Source organism: Paramisgurnus dabryanus, chromosome 21 (assembly GCF_030506205.2).
Source record: "Paramisgurnus dabryanus chromosome 21, PD_genome_1.1, whole genome shotgun sequence".
NCBI lineage: Eukaryota > Metazoa > Chordata > Actinopteri > Cypriniformes > Cobitidae > Paramisgurnus > Paramisgurnus dabryanus.
The window spans coordinates 9,073,264-9,095,862 of record NC_133357.1 but is presented as its reverse complement, the minus strand read 5'-3'; the positions used below and the strand labels follow the sequence as shown (position 1 = coordinate 9,095,862).

Sequence of the window (22,599 nt, the reverse complement as noted above, 5' to 3'; positions counted from 1 at the left end):
ATGTTTTGTTTAAATAAAATGTTAAATTTTAGAACAGTTTTTTGTCATAAATTTTCTTTGGGGGCCCGCGAAGGAATGCTTCAATACACAAGGGGGGCCGCATGCAGAAAAAGTTTGAGAACCGCTGCCCTACAGTAGTAATGAAAGTATGTTTTATTTATAAAGTGCTTTTCATAAACGTAAAATAGATAATATATATCTGTTTATAGAAGTTAAAGGGCCCTGCCGATCAGAAATGATTTTAAAATTAAATTTAAAATGGACAGTTTTATAGTCAGATCATGGATTTCATGTAAAATGAAAGAGGATAAAATGTCATGAAATAAAATATGTGGCTTGAGAAACATTTCTGGAGGAATAAGAAAGGATCTTGAAGTGTGTCTGTGTGTGCTTTATAGAATCCAGACATTGTGCTCGTTCATTACCTTAATGTGCCGTCACTAGAAGAGAGCGTGAAGTCCTCCGGCCCGGTGTCGTGTACATTGACTGACCGGCGAGACAGTCTGCGCTGGAGCCGAGACGAACTCCTCTTGCAGTTAAAGCCCATGTGTGAGTAAATAACCAATCACAGACCTGTGTGTGCCAATAACCAATCACAGACCCACCACTGCAGGAAGTGTTTTTAAGTGTCTTTGTGAATTTTGATGTTAATGGATAGTGATAGACTTATATATTGCAGTGCCCAATATTTATGGCGACATTTAATTTGTTTTATTAGCCACTTTGCATGATAAATCTTTTTAATCGACCAGTCATTTTTTCCCCTTAAATTTGTAGTATTTAATGAAAAGACACTCAGACGTAAACTCTGACAACACAGTAAAATGGGTGATCATTATTCACTTTTAAAAAAATAATTTGTGTTACACAGAAAAACATTTTGGCATTCAGCAAAGTCTCAAACAGTACAGTGAGGATCCACAATTCATGTGTTGTAAATATTTTTCAAGTACTTACAAAGATAATATTTATAACTCTTATGAATGCCAAATATTTATTTACTTTCTGTTTGTCTCTGGTTATATTTGTGTTATATCAGCCTCATATCTGCCAATCGACCAAATTTCTTACTCAATATTGGCATCGCCATCGGCCATAAAAAGACCACATCAGTCGACTACTATTAATGGATTATAATATTATTGTTTTGTTTTGAACAAGGTGTAAACTTTGAAGTGCTACAAATGTTTAATTTCAATATATTCTTAATTCTTATGGGGTGTAACACCAAACACAAATTTAACGATTTGCACAAGTAGATTACATCAGGGATGTCACAGGTCCTTGAAATCCTTGAAAGTTTGTGAATCTGGGGGGAAAAAATTAAAGACCCTGGGAAGTTTTTGAAAATATACATACATAGATACAGGTCATTGAAAGTGCTTGAATCTATTTTATGCAAGAAGTTTTCTGGAAAAAAAATCACACTATTCCCTGTGTAGTGTAGGATAATATCACACGTGCTAAACTGTTCTCTTTAAATGCTTATATCTTCTGTATGCGAATGTTGATTCATACCAAAATGCTTTTTTGCATAGTTGTGTCTGACACATGAAAACATCTCTGGTTACGTATGTAACTGTTGTTCCCTGAGAAGGGAACGAGACGCTGCATCTCCCTTTTAATACCTCCTGCGTCCCTGTAATGCCGTCTTTGGCAATATTTCAGATAGCGATATACTTACTCGTTTAGTGCGTACGCAGCATTAACACTGTCTATGTAGGACAGAAGTGTTTGATAATATCTGTGTGTTTGTGTGTGTAGTCCATAGCATGAAATGGTCTTGTGAAGGGATCAGTACTGTGGAGCAGATGGTTCAGCAGATCCTAGAAAACCAGCAGACCAAACCACAGCCACGAACTCACACCTGCCTGTGTGGTAACTCACATACACACACACATTTTTATTTGTGAACCCCAAAATAATCCTTATTTCATAATTATTTAAAAAAACGTATATTTGTTACGTTTCTATCAAAACCATATCAGGTAAATTAATTTGGGTTGATGTATAATGTGAGAATGTGGTCACACTACTCAGGCCCAGACATACGGCATGACACATTCATCTACACGCTTCTTTCCCACAGCATCTCCCGGCTCCAACATTCCTCACCGCTGCAACAGCACGAAACATCGCATCATTTCCCCCAAACTGCCCAGCTGTCCCGCCCCTTTCCCTCCTTTCACAGAGCTTCAAAACATGGCAGCTGAGAGCTCAGGAGGGGAAGCGGGTCGAGAGGCAGGACCAGGCGATGCCACAGTGGCTGTCGTGCCTTCGGAGAGGAAGCTGACATCCAGTAAGCCGGAGGACTCGGGACGAGCCGTCACAGAAGAGACGGGGGGTTTGACTTCGCCGTGCTCTGCCTCTTCCTCATCCTCTTCCAGTCCACCCCAAACGCAACGTGCACCAACTATCTCCCTTCGCAACGGAAACGGATTCTACGGTGACCGGAGAGGCGGACTGGCGACCGTGGCCCTTCCGCAGAACGCGGTTATCGTCATGACGACATCGGCACCGGTGGGGCACGGAGGGGAGGAGTCGAACAGAGAGCTCGGAGTATCGCTCGGCCGTGCTGGCAGCCGGCTCGTCCTGTCCCCTGTACCGCCCAAACACGACACGCCCCCTTCACCCAGCTCTTCCTCTCCATCAAGTGCCGTCTCGCCCAATCAAGGCGTGGCCACGCTGTCACTCACTCTGTTGCCCAGTCCTGTGATTGGAGGACTACTACTGACTGACCGCATTATCCCAGAAGCACCTGGAACGGTTGTACAGCAGGCGTCCCCGACACCCTTGCTACTCCCGTTCGATCCTGACTCTTTCCTTAACAGCCCTAAACAAGGCCAGACCTACGGAGGCCCTGCCCTTCTTTCCCACAACTCCATTTCCACCTCCCCATCACCACCTCTCTCTGTGTCTCCTCAGCCTCCTGCATCTCTCGCTCTGTCTCTCTCTCCCACCTCTCCACCATCTTCTCTTTCTTCCCTCTCTTCCGAGACCGAGAGGAGAAGCGTTACCGGTCGTCCCTCTTCAAGCCCATGCTCGCTGTCTCCTTCTCTCTCTCTTTCGCTTTCTCCAAATCGCTCTAGTCCACTGCTACTTCCGCTGTGCCTGGAGTCGTCTTTAGGTCTCGATTCGTTGACCCAACCGCTAAGTCCCGCCCTCTGTACACAAGAGCCCTCATCATCGCTGTCAGCTGGGGACGAATTAGAAACACCTCCTACTGGACTTGATACACAAGCTGCACCTAGTCACCTACTAACCAATCAACTCTCGCCATCACACCATGTGAGTAACCAGTTGGTCCCAACGACACAAGTTCATCCCTCAACTAATCGGTTGCCTGCAGAGGGTGAAAAGGTCGAGCTAAGGCAACAGCAGCAGCCTCAGGTGCACCTTCTAGCGACCGCCTCGACTTCCACAAATGTAAACAGACGGATGATTCCCGTACAAGTAAAGGAGGAACACTCTCCACCCGCTCGTCTGCAGTTTGAATCAGATGTAACTCCGATGGACACCACCCACAGTTCTGATTCCACTCATGTAGACGACGAAGAGACGGGGCTTACGTTTGACTCTGCCTTTCCTGACCTCATATCTGAGCTGATTAACGAGGAGACCGTCAGCCACGCATCCAACCCAAACCCACCCGTTTACCCCGTCAGGTACATGGTTCCACCTCAGCCGACACCATCCGCCTCGTTCTTGCCCTTTCCTCTTCTAACAAACGGCCACTCGTTCGTGTCCGACGGCTCTCCGGAGGAGACCCAACACCTGGCCAGCATCACGGACTTCTCACCTGAGTGGTCGTACCCGGAGGTATCCGTCTGTAGTAATCTCTGTCGTCTTCTTTTTCTTGTTGGAAGAACTTTGTGGGCTTCCATTAATAGGGTACAAAAAAGTGTTTCATTTCATTTTCTTTTAAGAACTAAAGGGACAAATACCTTACCAAATATTTTCAATCTTTCTTTTTCACACAGTCAAGTGTGTAGTAGTGTCGATTACATTTTGGCATGCTCAACATTTAATCCTGCTATCAGTTCATCTGTGTCAATTATCAAATAATAATAATTTTAAGCTACAAACTAACATTTCCCAAATAACTCATAGTGAGGCTTGTGAAAAATATCGAATGCTGTTATTAAAATTCTGTTCCGTCATTGTTTTACAAATTTTACAAAATACCGCATGAAAAGTTGTTCCACTGGCTGTGAGTATTTTAAGGTACTGTGTCCACCAAAGCGTGTTTTGTTTTGTTTGAGTTGTTACCAATGGCGAAGAAGCCGCCGAACGTTCTGTGCTGGGCGTTCTGCATTTTTTTACCACTGGTCGCCAAGAGTTGAACAATGTTTAGGGGCGACCAATTTGCTTGGCTGAAGAACTGCCGGCAAGCGCACTCAGATGATGTTTTAAGAAGAGCGCCTGATGTTTTCCACCACACTTTAGTGGACACGGGGCCTAAGAGTCTTTTTGTACCCTGTTTATGGACAGAAGCTGATAGTGGTGTTTCTGATGGTTGAGTGCTGTGATCAGTGGATAATGTTGACTTGATCTGTCTTTACTTTAGGGTGGAGTGAAGGTTCTGATCACAGGTCCATGGTCTGAGACTGACGGCAGATACTCGTGTATATTTGACCAGAGCCGAGTACCTGCTTCATTGATTCAGCCGGGTGTCCTGCGCTGTTACTGTCCAGGTGAGCGCCACAGATTTATTGTTTCAGTTAAGAGTTCACACTGCTGAACCAGACAATTCAATCATTCTGTTGTGTTTCTTTATGATTGGCTGCATCTTAATCCGCCTACTCTCATACTATATAGTAGGCAAAAAAGCAGTAGATGTGGTGAGAAGTACTTCCAAATTCATAGTATTTGAACAATAGTAGGTGAGAAGTACCCAGATGTCCTACTACTTCCGGCAAGATCTCGAAATGTTTATTGGATCATGGGATAGCAAAGTGTCCATCCACCGGAAGAGCAGTTATCCAGTGAAGAAGAAGCCGGAGGGGCGTTGTTTGATCCAAAAATGTCTAAAAGCTGTAACATAGCTGCATATATGTCTATTACACAGCTGTTCCTTGTGTTTAAATGGTGCTTGTTTAACGTCATTCCAGTTAACTCTTTCCCCGCCAGCATTTTTCATGATTTTCACAAAAGTTTAATGCCTTCCAGAAAATGTTCTTCTTTAAATATATAAACATACAATATATTAAATGAAAGAACAAACCTTCAAAAAAAAAAAACATTTCATCCTACCTTCATTAGTTCTCTTTTTATCACTTCTCAAATATGTGTAGGTTTCTTCAAAAACACAAAATTTTGAGCAAAAAACAGATATTTCCATTTTTGTGAATGACTTTTGATAGAGATCAGATGAAGAGGCGATCCTCAAAACATACACGAACATACAGCTGTTTGCCCTAGGGCGTTACTTCCAGGTTTTATAAGTTGCAGATGTGCGCCTGGTGGATAATAGCGGTATTGCGGTTTGACGAGATAACTCGTCAATGGTGGGGAAAGAGTTAACGACTAACTTGTTGTTATGAAAACATCAACATGGCAAATGTATTACGTCTGAATTTATTCAAACTATCCATATTCATACTACACAATACATCTACTGTGTTAACTTCAGATAATTCAGTCTCTACTGTCACAGCGTTTGATTTTGGATGCAGCCACTGTCTTTGTCTGTGCCGGCATTGGATTTGCTTATTATGTATGAAAATAATGTGTGTTTGTTTGTGTTTGTGTGTGTGTGTAGCTCATGAAGCTGGACTTGTTGCTCTGCACGTCTGGATGGATTCTAGTGTGGTTTCCTCCGCTGTGCTCTTTGAGTATCGCGCTCGCAATGCCTCGTCTTTACCGAGCTCACAGCTGGACTGGTTGTCACTGGACGGTGAGTACGCACGCACGCACGCACGCACGCACACACACACACACACACACACACACACACACATGCACATATCAATATAGTATCCAAATTTCAGGGGAAATCGGTTTGCAGAATGACAGGCACTGATGGTTAATATACATTCACAAGTCTTTATATTTAATAATATTTAACACACAATGATAGATAACACATCTTTGTTTCAATACTTTCATTCTCACTATGATGGCTAAAGGTTTTTTGCTTTAATTGTTTCCAATCCATCCAACTGCAACTCCTTTCATCCCATTCTTGTGCACATGACCTAAACTTACAAATACTAGTGCGCACATCACACCTGTCAATCATGACGTGACACCACTGTTTTTATAGCATTAAATAACTAACTCAAAACAAACTTATTTAAAAAAAAAAACACTTGAATTTACATCAGCGTGATAAAAACTACAGTAAATGACAGAAACCAGCTTCGGAAAAAAGATATTTGAAGTGTAATTAATTAAATAGTTTAGTTGATCTTAAGTCCCATTGAATAACATAGAGACAGAGCACAGTTATGCAAATTTGAAAAACACGCCCACCGGGGGGGAAACAATCCAACCGTCTCCATTGGCTTTGTATTGCGAGAGGCCGCCTCCTTGTCATTTCTGGCTTATAACAAAAAACTGAATAATGCCTAAAAGCTGCTGTGTGACAATATGTACAGCTAACAAGCCGGAGAACCCAGAAATACGTTTTTATAAGCTGTCGAGCCGTAAAACCCAACCTTTAAGGAGAAAAAAGTGGATCGCCGACTTCATTTCCCCCTAGTGGACGCAGTTCTACTAATAGGAGTCCTAGGAAAAGTTGCCTGTTTTCCACTTTTGTGTCTTTAAACGCTCGTTTTTTGAGGTCGACAGCTTATAAAAACTTATTTCTGGGTTCTTTGGCTTGTTAGCTGTATATGTGATGAACATTGCTTATCTTTGGTGGCTTTTTTGAAGACATTTTGAGTTCTCTCAGATCTCTCAGATCTTTATGTTTAGTTAAGCACACTGAAAAGAGTTAAACTAGACGTGATGATGTGATCTGTTACAGAAAATACAGAAGTTTGTTGTGCAAACCCCTATTGGATTATTTAGCAACATTATCAGATTTTATCTTCAGTAACGTGCAGTTTTACCAGTTTAATCTTCTCTGATTGGCTGAGGATACAAAGAGCTTTTTTCCTGTGTATAGGTCACAGTTACCAGAATATTTACATTCATATTTGCATTTATTATCATGTGTTATATGTAACGACACGTCGGTGTCAGAGAAGCTAAAAGAGTGGATCTCAAGCAATTTCTTGCTTTTCTTGTGACTCGGTGTGAGATGATTTCAATTTAAACATCGTCTTTAATGTGTTTTTATTACAGCACTTGTGAAAATGTCTTTGAAAAATGTAAACTTTTTATTTATTTTTGTGGTGTTTTTGGTTCCTGAAAATGAGTGCAAGTTCATGAAACAACTGTCCAAATGTTTCCCTGTAAATGACAGAAATGCAAATTTATTTTATAATTGATTGTATTTATGACTCTGTGAAGTTTCCATACAAAGTCACATCGCCACCTACTGGCCTGGCACGCATAACACGGTGGATTTACTCGTCTTTGCAGATTTGTAAATGCAGATCTTTTTGATATTGTTGCTGTGTGTATGTGTAACTTTTCAGAAACGCAAAGGAAAAACTCTCAAACTAATTATTTTACATGTCCTTATATTTTAAACCTCTAACTTGTTGTATATTTGCATGATTGTGTGTTTGTCGTGTTAGATATCAGGCTGCTGCTATTTCTGGCCCACAGTTAAATCCTATTTAAACCCATGTGTACAAGGAGCTCTCTGTCTCTCTCTCTCTCTCTCTCTCTCTCTCTCTCTTCAGTTTCAAGTTACTGTATTGGCATGATTGTGTGTACTTACAAAGTTTCTTTATACATAAAACAAGAAACACACAATAAAAGTAAGGAATAATTGACAACGAGCTGTTGAATTATTATAAAATAATGCACGGCAATCCGACACAACATGAAGTAGAGTTACATCGCAGGTGTGCATTATTATTAAAAGCAACACAATTTAGTGGCACTGTGAAGCCGCCTTTCCACTGCACACGACATACGGAAACGACAGTCGGAGTTCGCCCCCTAGTGGCAGTCGTAATGAAGTTTCAGTTTAATCTTATATGGGAGAGAAGCTCATTCCAGCGCAAAAGGCATCATTCTAATATGTTTACAATGGTGGAATAAATAAATGAACGCTAATGAATGAAACAATAAACAGCTATTTATATATGACAAAGATTGCCAGTATTTTTTGGAGAGAACATATAAAGACAAGATTGAAATAATAACATACACAAATAAATGAATAATGTATTACTTATCAGTAATCAAAAGTTTTTTAAGGATTCAAGTGTTACTAATAAAGTTAAACCAAAAGGATTAACAATTTTCACCTCACATAGTTTGTGATTGGAATATAATAAAATATGTCACTTCCGGTCGGCATATCGCATGCGGTTTAGTCGCATTGAAGTTCAAATTTTTCAAGTTCATGCAGCATCTTTGCGACTCTCCATAGGAAATTAATGACTTCTGGCTTATTGGCCGTTGTTTGTCATGTGCAGTGTGGCAAGGCGGCTTGACAACCACAGTACAGGCGTAATGATGACAATATGATATTAATCAATACTACTTACCATTTATAAGTTAATTGTACTTTTTTGACGACGATGCCTAGCAGGTTGGTCCTATAAAACTCTATGGCTTTCATGTCTTGGCATATCCACACATCCTTCTTGGATATTAAATTGTTTAACGCCACAAGTTGCTCTTTTTTTAAATAAACTTGTGTTCAAAACTACTTAGAACACTATCTAAAAATAGAAGGAAATTAAGTGAACCTTTGATTGTATAAATGTATGTTGTTTTACTCCTTCAATTAAAAAAGTTTGTAAAACCAAAAAAAGAACACTATCTAAGGCTGCAATGAAAAGTAACTTTGCGTCTGTTGCCGTGTTATAACAAATAACAAAACTGCTTCGGTGTGTCACATCGACGTCGTCATCGTCTTGCTGCCCCCTCCCCGTTCTGTGATTGGTTCCCTATTTCAGGGGCAAAAAAGGTCCATAGTTTCCATGCTAGACTTGCAGTGTGAATACATTTCTGAGCAAGGCAGCATGAGGAAACCCAGGCTAGGCCGGGTCTGCATTTATAGAAAAATAATCAACACCTGTGGAACATTTCTCAACCAATCAGAGTAAAGCATTCAACAGACCTGTGGTATAATCAGTTATAACAAATGTGTGGATTATTTCTGATGGTGTGTAACTGATAAATGGGTGTCTGTCTTCCCCCAGTAACATCATTTCATCTGAATCTTTTTCTTTAAGCTCTTTATGTTTACCACAGTAAAGGAGAAAATGTCACAGATTCACTCTTTATATGGGAGTCATGTTTGTCTGGGATCAGTCGGTCTTTATTTAGTGAGGATTCATCTATTCTAAAGAATAAAAACACTGTTTAGATCAAACACACGCACACAAAAATCACACAATCACCCATAGAGTCTCTCTCTATCTCTCTCTGGCAGTCTGTAAGGTAATTTAAGATCAGTTCTCTCTCTCTCTCTCTCTCTCTCTCTCTCTCTCTGTCGTCTCATTTGGGACTTTCCCTGATTGAGGACGGACGTCTGTGTGAGCTCCTCAGTTTTCCACTCCTCCGTTTGGAATACATTCTGTTCTTCTTTTCTGACTCTTTGCCAGTGACTCTCTCTCTCTCTCTCTCTCTCTCTCGCTCTTTCTCTCAATGGATGATTGCATGATTTCTGTTCATTTGTAGTTGACTCACTGTGTGTTACTCCTGTGTGATCAGCATGTGTTTGATCTTAAAAGTGTTTTTATACTTACGATAGCGAGAGAGAGCGAGAGAGAGAGAGAGAGAGAAATGATTTGCTGGTTTATTATGATCATCATCTGAAGTATGGCACAGAGAAGCAGAGATTGTGTAGGTAGGACTTGAGTGTAATTGTGTTTTAGATAAAGTGTTTGTGTGTTTAAATGAGTTGATTATGGTGATGTGTGACTGTAAGACTTTTATACCGAACATCATCACTGCTCTCTTACAAGACTCTGTGTGATTGATGGGAGGTGTGTGTGTGTGTGTGTGTGTGTGTGTGTGTGTTTTATCAAACATGTCAACTTCTCATCATGTCATCAATATTTCATGAACAAATTAAAGATCTATCCTGTGTGTCCTTTCTGTGTAGATAATCAGTTCAGGATGTCGATTCTGGAGCGTCTGGAGCAGATGGAGCGCAGAATGACAGAAATGTCAAATAACAACCAAAGACATCAACACGTCAATCAATATCATCATCAACTGAACCAAAACACTTTACCACACCTGACTCCTGAGAACCAGGTACACAGAGACACACACATACAACATCACACACACATATACATACACACACACACACACACACACACACACGCACACACACTTTGCAGGTAATGCATCTACACAGATCATCATGTGTGTCACAAACAAAACATCTTTAATCTTTAATCTGATTTTGATCAGTCAGTGTAAACCGGTTTATATTGATTCACATTGAACTAGTTAGTGGATTTAACTTGATCTAACCTAAAAATATTTCCATTGTTAAGTTCTGAATGATCTGTAGTGTCTGTGAAGTGTCGTATGGTGTCTGTGTGATGGTTTGTGTGTGTGTGTGTGTGTGTGTAAGTGAGTGTGCAAGTGCATCTGTCTGTGAGTCTGTGTGTGTGTGATGGTTTGTGTGTGTGTTTGTGATGGTTTGTGTGTGTGTGTGAGTGCATCTGTCTCTGTGTGTTTGATGGTGTGTGTGTGTGTGTGTGTGTGTGTGTGTGGTGGTGTGGTGGTGTGTGATCAGGGTTAGCAGAGGAATGTTTGACATGACATCACTCTAGTGTGTGTTTATTCATAGAACATTTTCCATGTTGATGTCCCATATACTGACGCACACTGACAAACACACACAAACTGAGAGAGTACTGTGTGTGTGTGTGTGTGTGTAACTGGTGTATCATTTATCTCACTGATGTGAAATCAGTGGTTTCTTCATTCAGTCAGGAGTGTTTGTGTTATTAATGTGTGAATATGTTTGTGTGTCAGTCTGGTGTGTGGTTTGAGCACAGGATTGTGGCCTTGTGTGAACAAATGATGTTGGGCGGTCGATGGGAACGAGATGAAGAGAGAGAGAGACTCACACATTCGGTGAGACATCGAGGACTGACGCTCTTACATCTGGCCGCTGCGCAGGGATATACACAACTCATCCATACACTCATACGCTGGAGGTATACACAAACACACACACACACACACAAACACCCACATGCACATAGATCAGATGAGTTATTTGTGTTTTTATTTTGTGTGTTTCAGGAGTTTAAGTGTGAATAGTTTGACTGTGGAGCAGGAGGTGGATCCTCTGAATGTTGATCATTTCTCCTGCACACCACTGGTTTGTGTTCACATAAACATATAGTATGTGTGTATATGTGATTGTCAGTGGATTTCAGTATTATGTGTGTGTGTGTGTTTGTGTAGATGTGGGCATGTGCTCTGGGTCATCAGGCAGCTGCGGTGTTGCTGTATCGCTGGAGCAGCGCTGCTTTGGGAATCCCGGACTCTTTAGGTCGACTCCCTCTGGCTGTAGCTCATTCTCGTGGACACACACGTCTCGCCCGCTGTCTGGAGGAGTTACACACACACTCTCGAACACAAGAACACACACACCACACAATCTCACCTTCATATCGGCCAATGTCACCACTGTCCAGCAGCCCAGACACAGGTAAGCACACGTACAGTAACATACACCTGTGTACACCTGAACCTGTCGGCCATTTTGTGAAGTCAGTCTCTCTCTTTTTCTCTCTTTCTCACAGGTTTAAGTTCGTGCAGCAGCATCCCCTCCCCTAGTGACCCCCCCTCACCCTCGCCGAGCTCCGCCTACTCCAGTGGTTCTGTCCCTGACCCCATGGACTCCGCCTCCTCTCCCTCCTCCCCTCTCTCTGTTCCTCCTCCAGGTGATTCGTTCTTCCTGATGGATTATGAGGCGTCGAGTCCCCCGGCTCAAACCTCTCCGCACTCCAACTTGATGTCTCTTCACTCTGAACTTGACGATGAGCTGCTGAACTACAGTGAGAACGCAGAGAACGAAGACTTTCTGTCCGCTGATGTCCTACAGGTGAGACGCGCGAGCGAACGATAACCAGAGCACAACACAACACAATACACACACACACACTCGGAGGGACAGGATTTATAATGATGTAACTGTCGTTGTGTAGAGGGGTTACAGTCGTATTATAAACAGCAGAAACATCCGTGTGATTAGATACTTTATTAATGCATTAGGTCTCATATTAAAATATCATAGAAACAGAACAATATACGCTGTGTGTTGTGCAGTGCGAGGATGTTGTCGTTTGTTGTTGTTGTTGTTGTAACTGTTGTACAGTTTCGTTGTGTTCAGCATTCACACATTCTGAATTAATGATGTCATATCAATGGCCGTACGTCTTGCTGAAAGGTTGACATGGCAACGCTGGCTGAGCAGATCATCGAGGCCACACCTGAACGAATCAAACAGGAGGAGTTTAATCGAGAGGCGGAGTCACCACTCAGAGAGAGGCGGGACAATCCTGCCATTCATGACACTATGCCCTGGCTCGCGCCATACCTTGATACGGTTGACAGGTACGTGCACACACTAGCGTTACTCTACACTGTGAATCTGGTCGAGGGGTGGTTTGGGTTGACTTCTTAAAAAAATCCAGATATTTACTCACCACCATGTCATCCAAAATGTTGATGTCTTTCTTTGTTCAGTCGGGAAGAAATTATGTTTTTTGAGGAAAACATTCCAGGATTTTTCTCATTTTAATGGACTTTAATGGACCCCAACACTTAACAGTTTTAAAGCAGTTTAATATTTCAGTTTCAAAGGACTCTAAACGATCCCAAACGAGGCATAAGGGTCTTATCTAGAGAAACGATTGTCATTTTTGACAAGAAAAATAAAAACTAGGCACTTTTAAACTACAACTTCTCGTCTATCTCCGGTCCTGTGACGCGCCACACTGCAAAAAATGTCTTTCTTATTTAGTATATTTGTCTTGTTTTCAGTAGAAATATCTAAACATTCTTAAAGGGACACTTCACCCATTTGCATTAAGCTTTGTATAGTTAGAACCCCAGTCATGTTTTTGAATGGTCGTGCATCATTGCACCCCAGTGTTTTCAAGTGTGGAGAAAGAGGACCGTTTCGACGTTGTTGTATGTGGAATGATACTCATTCATGTCTTTGTGTCAGTTTATTGTTTAAAATGGTCCGCAAGTGTGCGTTTCATATATGTAACACGTGACCTTTCTACGGCATTACGCAATTATGTGAGGTCACGCTGGCGTTGTCACACAGCCGGAGGAAGAAGAGAAGTTGTGGTTTAAAAGTGAATTTTTTTTTTCTTGCCAAAAATGACAATCGTTTCGCTAGATAAGACCCTTTTGCCTCGTTTGAGATCGTTTAGAGTCCTTTGAAACTCTCTTGAAACAGATCTTTTTAAAGCTGTAATTCTGTGAATATCAGGGGCCGTGTGCATGCTTCAGATCTGTCCGTCAGCGTGAGGAAGATTTTTAACATAAAACAAGTGCTGAACTTTATTTAACTCCTCCATCTTTTAAAACCCAAACCAAAATGTCAGACGCTCATGTGGATGGAAACGCATCCTTTGTGTATTAGATTAAGCATTTAGGACGATAAGAAAACATACAAATAAAGATCATTTGAGAGATTTAAGGACTATTTACAGCATTGAGATGATTAGATGAGGGTTTAATGTACTTATGTAAAACATCTCAAACATCTCAAAATGTCGTCCAAAATCAACATTTATAGTTTCTTTTGCCTGTAGTTTCAAATCAGAGCGAGTGCATTCACACTCATTTTGCCAGCACGGGTCACAAATATTAAAGCAAAAACATTCATGAAGTAATCAAAGTTTCCCTTACTCTGGTAAATTGAGTCCTGGACCGACTGTTTCAAATATGTTTACATTGTGAAGGGTGATGATAAGTCAAACACCACTGTACTCAATAATTCATTAACTCTTTCCCTGACGGCATTTTTATTTAAAAAAGTTGCCATTCAACATTTATTATTATTTTCACAAAAGTTTAACGTTTAACATTTTCTTCTATAAACATACAATATATCAAATGAAAGATCAGATCCTCTGCTTTTTTGCCCCAGGTGTCATCCAATGTTCTCTTTTTATCCCCTCTCAAATATGTGTAGGTTTCTTCAAAAATACAAAATTGCATTTTATTTTTGTGAAGGACTTTTATTAGAGATCAAAACATATACAGAGTTTTTACTGTTTTTGGATCAGTTGCAGATTCAGCGTTTTATAAGTTGGGTAATAGCGACACCTAGTGGATAAGAGTGGAAATATGGATTGCTGGAAAAACTCGTCATTGACAGCGAAGCGTTTTCTCTTAATTGAATGGCTGGGAAAGAGTTAATAATTCTCTCTCTCTGTGTGTGTGTATATTGCCGCTTTTCCATTGCATAGTACTCCACGGTTTAGTTTAGTTTGGGTCGGGTCAGCTTACTTTTGGGAGCTTTTCCATTGGGTGCAGTACGTAGTACCCGATACTTTTTTTCGTACCACCTAGGTTGGGGTTCCAAGCGACCCGAGCTGATACCAAACATGACGCGAAAACACTGTAGATCACTGATTGGTCAATCATCACTAAGCGTCATCGCTATAATGTAAAGATAAGCTTTACCTTTAGTGCTAGCTTGCGCTGTCTCGAGGAAAAATGTTGTCATCTGTGCTCTGCTAAAAATTCCCAAACTCCCTTTTAGCGATGAAAAACATCCACAGGTTGAGAATCAGGGACACCATAACAGTTTTTTCCAAACTTGCAGTTTGTGGCGGAACATTCGCGACATGCACGTCCGCATTATATATGCTTAAATGCAACTTCAATGAGGCTCAGCGGAGCGCCGTCAACTACTGACGCCACGGGGGCTTAAACCGAAACTGTCAAGAGAGATAGAGGTAACCTTAGTGATAAACGCGATGTGCAAACATCTATTTGTGGTGGCCAGTTTTAATTTTGTGGCAGACTGATAAATAAATAAATGATTGGGAATGTACAACGACCCTCTCACTTGTATGATGTCACAGCAGTAGGCAGCGCAAATATAACGACACGCCTATAATCCCTCCCACTGCGAAGTGATACCAAACTCGATGGAAAAGCTAACCACGCCAAAAGTGAGGTGAGCTGACCCGACCCAAACTAAACTAAACCGTGGGGTACTATGCAATGGAAAAGCGCCATATGAGTGTGTTTGTCTCCATCTGTGGGGGTCAAATGTCCTCACTATCATAGTTCAATATAATAACAACCAACTTGTGTGTGTCTTTGTGTGTGTGTACCTAAAGGAGCCTGTGCCCCGCCCCTCCCTCCCCTCTCAGTGATTTGGCCCTGCAGAGACTTCGTCCCCCCAGCAGTGTGGCGTGGGCGGAGTTTTTGAACGCCTCAGCCAATGGAAGGATGGAAAGAGATTTTGCACTGTTGACTCTCACAGACACGGAGCAGAGAGAGCTTTATGAAGCCGCACGTGTCATTCAGAACGCCTTCCGCAGATACAAGGTCAACACATAACACAAAAACACACAGACCACACACGCAACCATTTCTTTTGCCCCGGTGTAATGATTGGTTATGATGTGTTTAGGGGCGGAGACTAAAGGAGCAGCAGGATATGGCGGCCGCAGTTATACAGCGCTGTTACCGCAAATACAAACAGGTAAACATATACACATAAACACACAACAACATAGACACACATGTCGCATATACACAGTTGTGTGTGTGGCTTTGTGTCGCTTTATTTTAAGGAGAAGTTTGTTTGACTTAAATCTATCTTAAGCTTAAGAAATGATTCATGATGATTCATAAATAAAGCAGATGATGTTTGAAGTGTTAAGTAGTTTTTCTACAAAATCAGTGGACTGTATTGTATGTCCTTAGTAAACAAGAGTGTGTGTGTGTGTGTGTGTGTTTGTTTGTGTGTGTGTTGTGTATGTCTTGACTAACACACTAATATTGCTGCTCTGTCTCTGATCTCTCTTCTGTTTCTCTTGTTTAATTCTATGCTAGCTAACATGGATAGCATTGAAGGTAATCTTAAACTAAACGTCTAGCTGGTGACCCCACACAATAGATGTCACACAGTGTAAACTCCTCTGCTGTACTGTTTGTGTGTGTGTGTCTGCTTTCTTTTGTTTCTACATAAATATATTTGTGTGTTTGTTTTATGTCTTTGTAGTTTAGGAATTTTCATTTTAACAACAGAGGTTAGACAGTGGATTTATAATCCAGGAATTAAACACGGTTAAAGGCACAATATTTCATTTTCACCACTCGAGGTCATTCAAAAAAAGATACGGCTGCAGCTTGATGAGCCTGAGTGTTTTTTTTTATGTGAGGGCCGATGTTGTCATGCCACAGGGTTAAAGGCTGCTGTTTCTATAGGTCATCATCACCGCTTTATACCCAAGTTGATTTCGTCCCGAAACACTTTTGGAAGAACTCTTGTATTAGGGTCCATTAACATCTAAAAAGGATGTAAAACACTTGATGCACCGCTTTCTTCTGCTTTTCCAAGCACTCGCCTGTGAACATGAGTTTTGTTTCAGACGCGTCTATATTTGAGTCGCCCGTCTGGATTTAAAATAAACTTGAGCGTGACTTAATGCAAACAGCCTCTAAAAGACGATCTACAAATCGTAAGTATTTAAAATCTAAGTCAAAGATGTAACAATAAATCATCTATAAATCATCATTAAATCATCATCATGGAAAACTCATCTGAGTTTATTGATAAAAAGTAAGTTTCACATAAATTTGTTCTTTGACACAAGGTAGGCCTACCTTACTTTATTTGACAATATGCATGATCTAAGTACTAAAAAATAAAGAGAAGGATTTTTATTTTTCCATCTGTTTCCCCTACATACCTTTCTTGTAGAGATGCACTTAAGGAAAATTCTAGTACTGCCTCACAAGTAATTTTTTGTTTTCAGAGAAGTTTCTGTTATCATATATGTGGGTGTAATGTGTATAATAATTATGTATAAATAAATACACACATGTGTATATAATTAAGAAACATTAGCATGTGTATATACATGTTTATATTTATATTTAATTTATATTATACATAAATATAAATATTTATTATATAAATATATTTTGTTCTTAAAAATGCGTATTTATTTATACATAATTATTATACACAGTACACACACATATATGATAACAAAAACTTTTATTCAGCAAACAATGAGGCAGCACTAGAAAATTCTTGGCTGCAGTTGAATTAAATGAAAAACTTTTACAGAACGATTGTTTTTTTTTTTTTTTTTTTATTTTGCCAATTTTCTCAACATTGCACAAGTTACATTTTCAGAGTGTCCTTCCTGCTATATTTATTTTACATTATTGAACCCTTTTTACATCATTCTTTATAGGGCCTTTAACACGCAAATTTGAGGAGGAAAGCAGGATCGACAATGAAAACAAACCGAAACTTAAGACGGAGTTTCATGCGCTATGCATAGCTGGCAACTTCTGAGTTCAGCTTGGAGTGAGATTTTTTTTTTGAGGGGGGGGGGGGGGGGTTGTGGTAATAATTTTTATTAAATTATTACCAATTACCAATTATTACCTTAACCAATTGATAATAGTGTGGATTTGAGCTATTTCTGTATAAAATAGTTGGAAAAACTGCGTAAAAATGGATTACAATACAAATCTAATCATATTTTACAAATTAAATTGAAATAAAAGCTTTTACTGAGTTTAAATGACTGAAATTAGATTCTTTATTATTATTTCATACACTTCTATTATGCTTTCCTTCTGATAAAAGTGCCAAAAAAGTTCTTAAAATCTAATGAATAGGCTACTGGTCTCTGTAAAATGTATAACTGCAGATAACAGCAGCTTTGATTCAGTTTATCCACTGAGAAAGAGAAGCATAAAGTGATGATTTGTGATTGATTGGTGATAGAGGGACTGTCACAATCAAATAAACCAAATGAGTACTTTATATTAAACTAAAGCAACAGATAATGTGCATGTCAAGACCATATAATTATATTTCGTATATATTATGTTTATAGATGTCAAATATCAATTGACTTTTTTCTCTTTTATTAAAAACTGTCACAGCAAACATCACACAGGCTTGTACTGATTACAGGCATGCACACGCGGGTGAGGGTTGATTAAAATAGCTGTTTTCTGAGTATCTGTATGCGTGGAATCCGTGCAGGTCTCTGCTTCTCACCCAGACCTTGACGCTTTGTGTGTTCGACTGGTGCGGCGCTGACTGATCGGCTTATGACATCAGAGTAACGCGAGAGCAAAGGTAAAGGCGGACCCTTTTGTAACATTTCGAATTGCTCTCGCGGTACTCTGATGTCCTCGCTGCCGAACTTCCTGCGCAGCGCCACATAAAGTGAAATGCTCTTTGACTTTTTGCAGCAAAGTACCAGCAACATGAGAAGTGGTGGGACGCAAAAGACAGTGAAGGTACGCTAAAATAAGAAAGTGTCAGTACTGCGAGCACTGGTTTAGCTACTTACATCGTGCGTTGCTCTTTCACCATCGCGCGTTGCTCTTTCACCATCGCGCAGCCGCGCACTCGCTCTGTAGTTTGTAGCTGGCGCTCCGGCATCTGTAAACAATAACTCCACCTTCTTTGATTTGATTGGCCTTCGCATCATTTTGACTTTGACGAGCGCTTTATGTTGATTGAGGCAGGCCAGATAGAGATAGCTAGGCGTTTTACAGTAAGTACAATTAGGTATATTAGGCAATTATTTCATGACTTTTATTAAACTCAATGGGAATGTCAATGGTGGGCACGAGCCTGCGTGAGAAAATGGATGTGTGGCGTGAGAGCGTGAGAATGGGGTCAATTGCGGGTGTCTCACGGTGAATGCGTGAGAGTTGGCAGCTATGGCTATGCGTCGCCTGTGTAAGGTTACTGGAGCGCGCACGTCTCTCTTTGATTGACAAGCCAGAGGGCCAATCACTGATGCGATGACCGAATCAGCGATTGGCTGATGTTTTAAGGCTTTACTTTGTGCACAGATGACGTATATTAATATTATTACTTTCAGTGCACCTAATAAATAGTCTTTTATCAGTTAGTAAAGACAGTTTCAAGTAATATTGCAAAAATGTATAAAACAAAACATCCTCTTTTGTGCCTTTAATGTTTGTATAATACTCTTACGTCTCCTTCAGTTTAAAATTAAGCCGTGTGCAGTGGATGTGATTCAATAAAAATACCAACATCATTTGATGTGAAGTTTGGAATGAGTTTTCATGAGAGGAAAAACTACGTTTTGGTCTCATACCATCTGTTAAAACCATCATTTCACAATAATCTTTTGTCGACATTGAGAAAACAAGGTTTAAAGTTTTGCACAAATCTGTAAGAAAACGCAGCTATTGACAATGAACAGGCGTGTAAAACTGTCATTTCTCTGAACTCGAATGTTTTTGAAACACAGCGTTAGTGAAAATCTACATATTGTGCCTTTAAATGAAAAACAAAATGATAAGGAATAAAAAGTGAAGTGAACACAAGAGATATTACATCACTTTTCTTCATATTCATCGATATAATTTGCATGGTTTTATGTTTAAATACAGTAAAATTGATTCTAATCATTATGTGCATAATGTTTATAAGTCCAGTAAAATGATTTCAGATGTTGTGTGTGTCTCTCCTGCAGTATGCCTTATATAAGAAGATGACACAGGCCGCTATATTGATTCAGAGTAAGTTTCGCAGTTATTATGAGCAGAAGAAGTTTCAGCAGTCACGTCGAGCGGCCGTCCTCATTCAGCAGTACTACCGCAGTTATAAAGAGTATGAGCGCGTCAAACAGGGACACCGCGGGCCCGGAAACCTCAACACAAAAATAAAGTAAGACAAACACACAACATCACTTAAACACTTATTCTGCACTCTGTGTGTTTGTGTACACATCACCTAACAGCTGTGTCTCTCTTTCAGAGGATCATTTCTGACAAAAAAACAAGACCAGGCTGCACGAAAGATCATGCGTTTCCTCAGACGCTGCAGACACAGGTATACTTCTGTCTCTTACTTCACCTCAGTTTTCATTATTCTGAAACTTTACAAGTTGTAAATTCGACATTTATCCTTTAATTACGACATTTTTATCTAGTAAATTCGACCTTTTATCCTGTAATTACGACATTTTTATCTAGTAATTACGACCTTTTATCCCATAATTACGACATTTTTATCTAGTCATTACGACCTTTTATCCCGTAATTATGACATTTTTATCTAGTAAATTCCACCTTTTATCCTGTAATTACGACATTTTTATCTAGTAATTACGACCTTTTATCCCGTAATTACGACATTTTTATCTAGTAAATTCCACCTTTTATCCTGTAATTACGACCTTTTTATCTAGTAATTACGACCTTTTATCCCGTAATTACGACATTTTTATCTAGTGACTTTTATCCAGACACAGGTATACTTCTGTCTCTTACTTCACCTCAGTTTTCATTATTCTGAAATGTGGTAAAACTATTCATAGAAAATAAGTGATTTTAATTTGAAGTAAAAGGTATAGTTCACCCAAAATGAAAATTCTGTCATCAATTTCTCATGTTGTTGTAAACCTGTATGAACTATCCCTTCAAGTTGTGTATTTATATTGTTGTGTACAGTAGACACACACACAGATGATACAAAGGATTTTATATTTGGCCAAATTTGCCAATGCATGGAAAAAACATTCAGAGGAAAATCAGATGAAACGCACATACGTGTAAAATTAGATTGAATGAAAATCTTTTATTTTTAAATCTGAAAGTTCTTGCTTTGATTTGTCCTCTTGACCAATTAAAACATAATGATTGACTCATTGATTATTGACTTTTTGTTAACATCACCACTGATGAAGTTTTTGGGTGTGCGTGTTTGCAGAATAAAGGAGCTGAAACAAAGTAAAGAGTTGGAGAGGAGGGGACTCACAACCTGACCACAAACACACACAGTCCATTATTCATGTTTACAATCGTCTGTTCTAATCACTCACATACAGAGAGTTGTGTGTTTTTTCTTCAGTTGTTGCTGCATCACTACAGTTTCTGTTGAGCTTTACTGAATGTTTGATGTATTAATGGATCTCTATATAAATGTAAACAGTATACTCATATAATGTATGATAAAGAGTGGATTTATTTATTGATTTAAACTCTTGGAGATATTTTATAGCACTCAACCTATAAAAGGACGAATCCTGATCCTGTTAATATTCAAAGTCTTAAATCTTAGTTGCCATGGTTACACATGGCTTAAATGTAATGATGCCTAGTGCTAAACATGCACACACACACTCGTAACCCGCTGGAATCATGACGTGCTCAGAAGTTTAAAATACATTATGAAATTGAAGTTTTTGCAACACAAGATGAGTGGCTAGTTTGTATGAAATATTGTGATGTGCTACTAATACTGTATGTGTTTACTGTAAATCTATTTTGCAATGGTGCAAAATTACGAAAAGATCAATTAGAACTGAATTAAACCTGAGGAAACCGCTCTGATTCAAACTATTTATCAGTTTTCACTCCAGTTAACACGGTGATGTGTTTAATACAAGCGTCACAAACACACAACAGCAATAGGCATCATTTGATAGGAGAATGTTTATTTTATGGCTATTTTTTGAATGTGCCTTGAGGTGTTTTTATCTGATTAACTGCATCGCTTCTGTGTTAACATGAAAAACTATCATCATAAATCATCTTTTTGCATTAATCTGTAAATAATGTATATAAAGAGTTGGTGAAACTATATTTAAGAATGAAAACCTTGACCTTTTGCCTGAAGAAATGTTTGATTCCCTATGGACTGCCTGCTGATATGCACGCTTCTATTTACTCTGAGATTTTATTCAGCATGTGTTTGCTTGCTGGTGTATTTTTGCACGATTTCATGTTTGTTTCTGTTGAGATTTTCACTTGCTGAATATGTTGTGGCTTTATTTATTAATAGCAATGTTTGGAACAGAATATGGAATGTTTGAATTGATTTGTACCATTAATTCATTCAGATGTTTTTGCAGAGATTTATTCAAGCTGTTTTATTGTTACATAACATTTCATTAAACTTCAACTTCAGCTGTGTTTTAGAGTTTCATTGTGTGCAACCAGACTTCAGTTTCTGAAATCATTAAATATTTTCTATAAAATACTGAACATGTTTGTATGTTAGAACTACAGGTTTCACCCACAACTGAGAAAAAAAAGTTTGAAGACTTTAAAAGTTTGGCTTTATATCTAAATTATGACTTTTTATGTCGTAATTACAGAATTAAAAAGTTGAATTTCGACCTTTTATCCCGTAATTACGACATTTTTATCTAGTAATTACGACTTTACAAGTTGTAAATTTGACCTTTTTTCCCGTAATTGCGGCATTTTTTTATCTAGTAATTACGACTTTACAAGTTGTAAATTCGACATTTATCCTTTAATTACGACATTTTT

The 22,599-nt window shown here is 39.3% G+C and overlaps 1 protein-coding gene across 2 annotated transcripts in view; it reads left to right on the top strand.

Moving 5' to 3' along the window:
* The window catches only part of camta2 (calmodulin binding transcription activator 2), a 28,963-nt gene extending 6,733 nt beyond the window's left edge, over positions 1–22,230 (top strand). The window contains exons 7-23 of one of the 2 annotated variants that reach the window (XM_065275693.2): positions 399–549; positions 1,765–1,878; positions 2,090–3,819; positions 4,568–4,694; positions 5,762–5,896; positions 10,181–10,335; positions 11,071–11,255; positions 11,344–11,422; positions 11,509–11,755; positions 11,850–12,151; positions 12,497–12,663; positions 15,420–15,630; positions 15,716–15,787; positions 16,141–16,161; positions 19,794–19,987; positions 20,078–20,152; positions 21,032–22,230. In XM_065275693.2, coding sequence (XP_065131765.1) covers positions 399–549; positions 1,765–1,878; positions 2,090–3,819; positions 4,568–4,694; positions 5,762–5,896; positions 10,181–10,335; positions 11,071–11,255; positions 11,344–11,422; positions 11,509–11,755; positions 11,850–12,151; positions 12,497–12,663; positions 15,420–15,630; positions 15,716–15,787; positions 16,141–16,161; positions 19,794–19,987; positions 20,078–20,152; positions 21,032–21,086 — 4,020 coding nt within the window. In that variant the 3' untranslated portion in view covers positions 21,087–22,230. The remainder of the gene's footprint in view (positions 1–398; positions 550–1,764; positions 1,879–2,089; positions 3,820–4,567; positions 4,695–5,761; positions 5,897–10,180; positions 10,336–11,070; positions 11,256–11,343; positions 11,423–11,508; positions 11,756–11,849; positions 12,152–12,496; positions 12,664–15,419; positions 15,631–15,715; positions 15,788–16,140; positions 16,162–19,793; positions 19,988–20,077; positions 20,153–21,031) is intronic. The other variant, XM_065275694.2, reaches the window with a different exon arrangement.
* Positions 22,231–22,599: the final 369 nt, after the last annotated feature.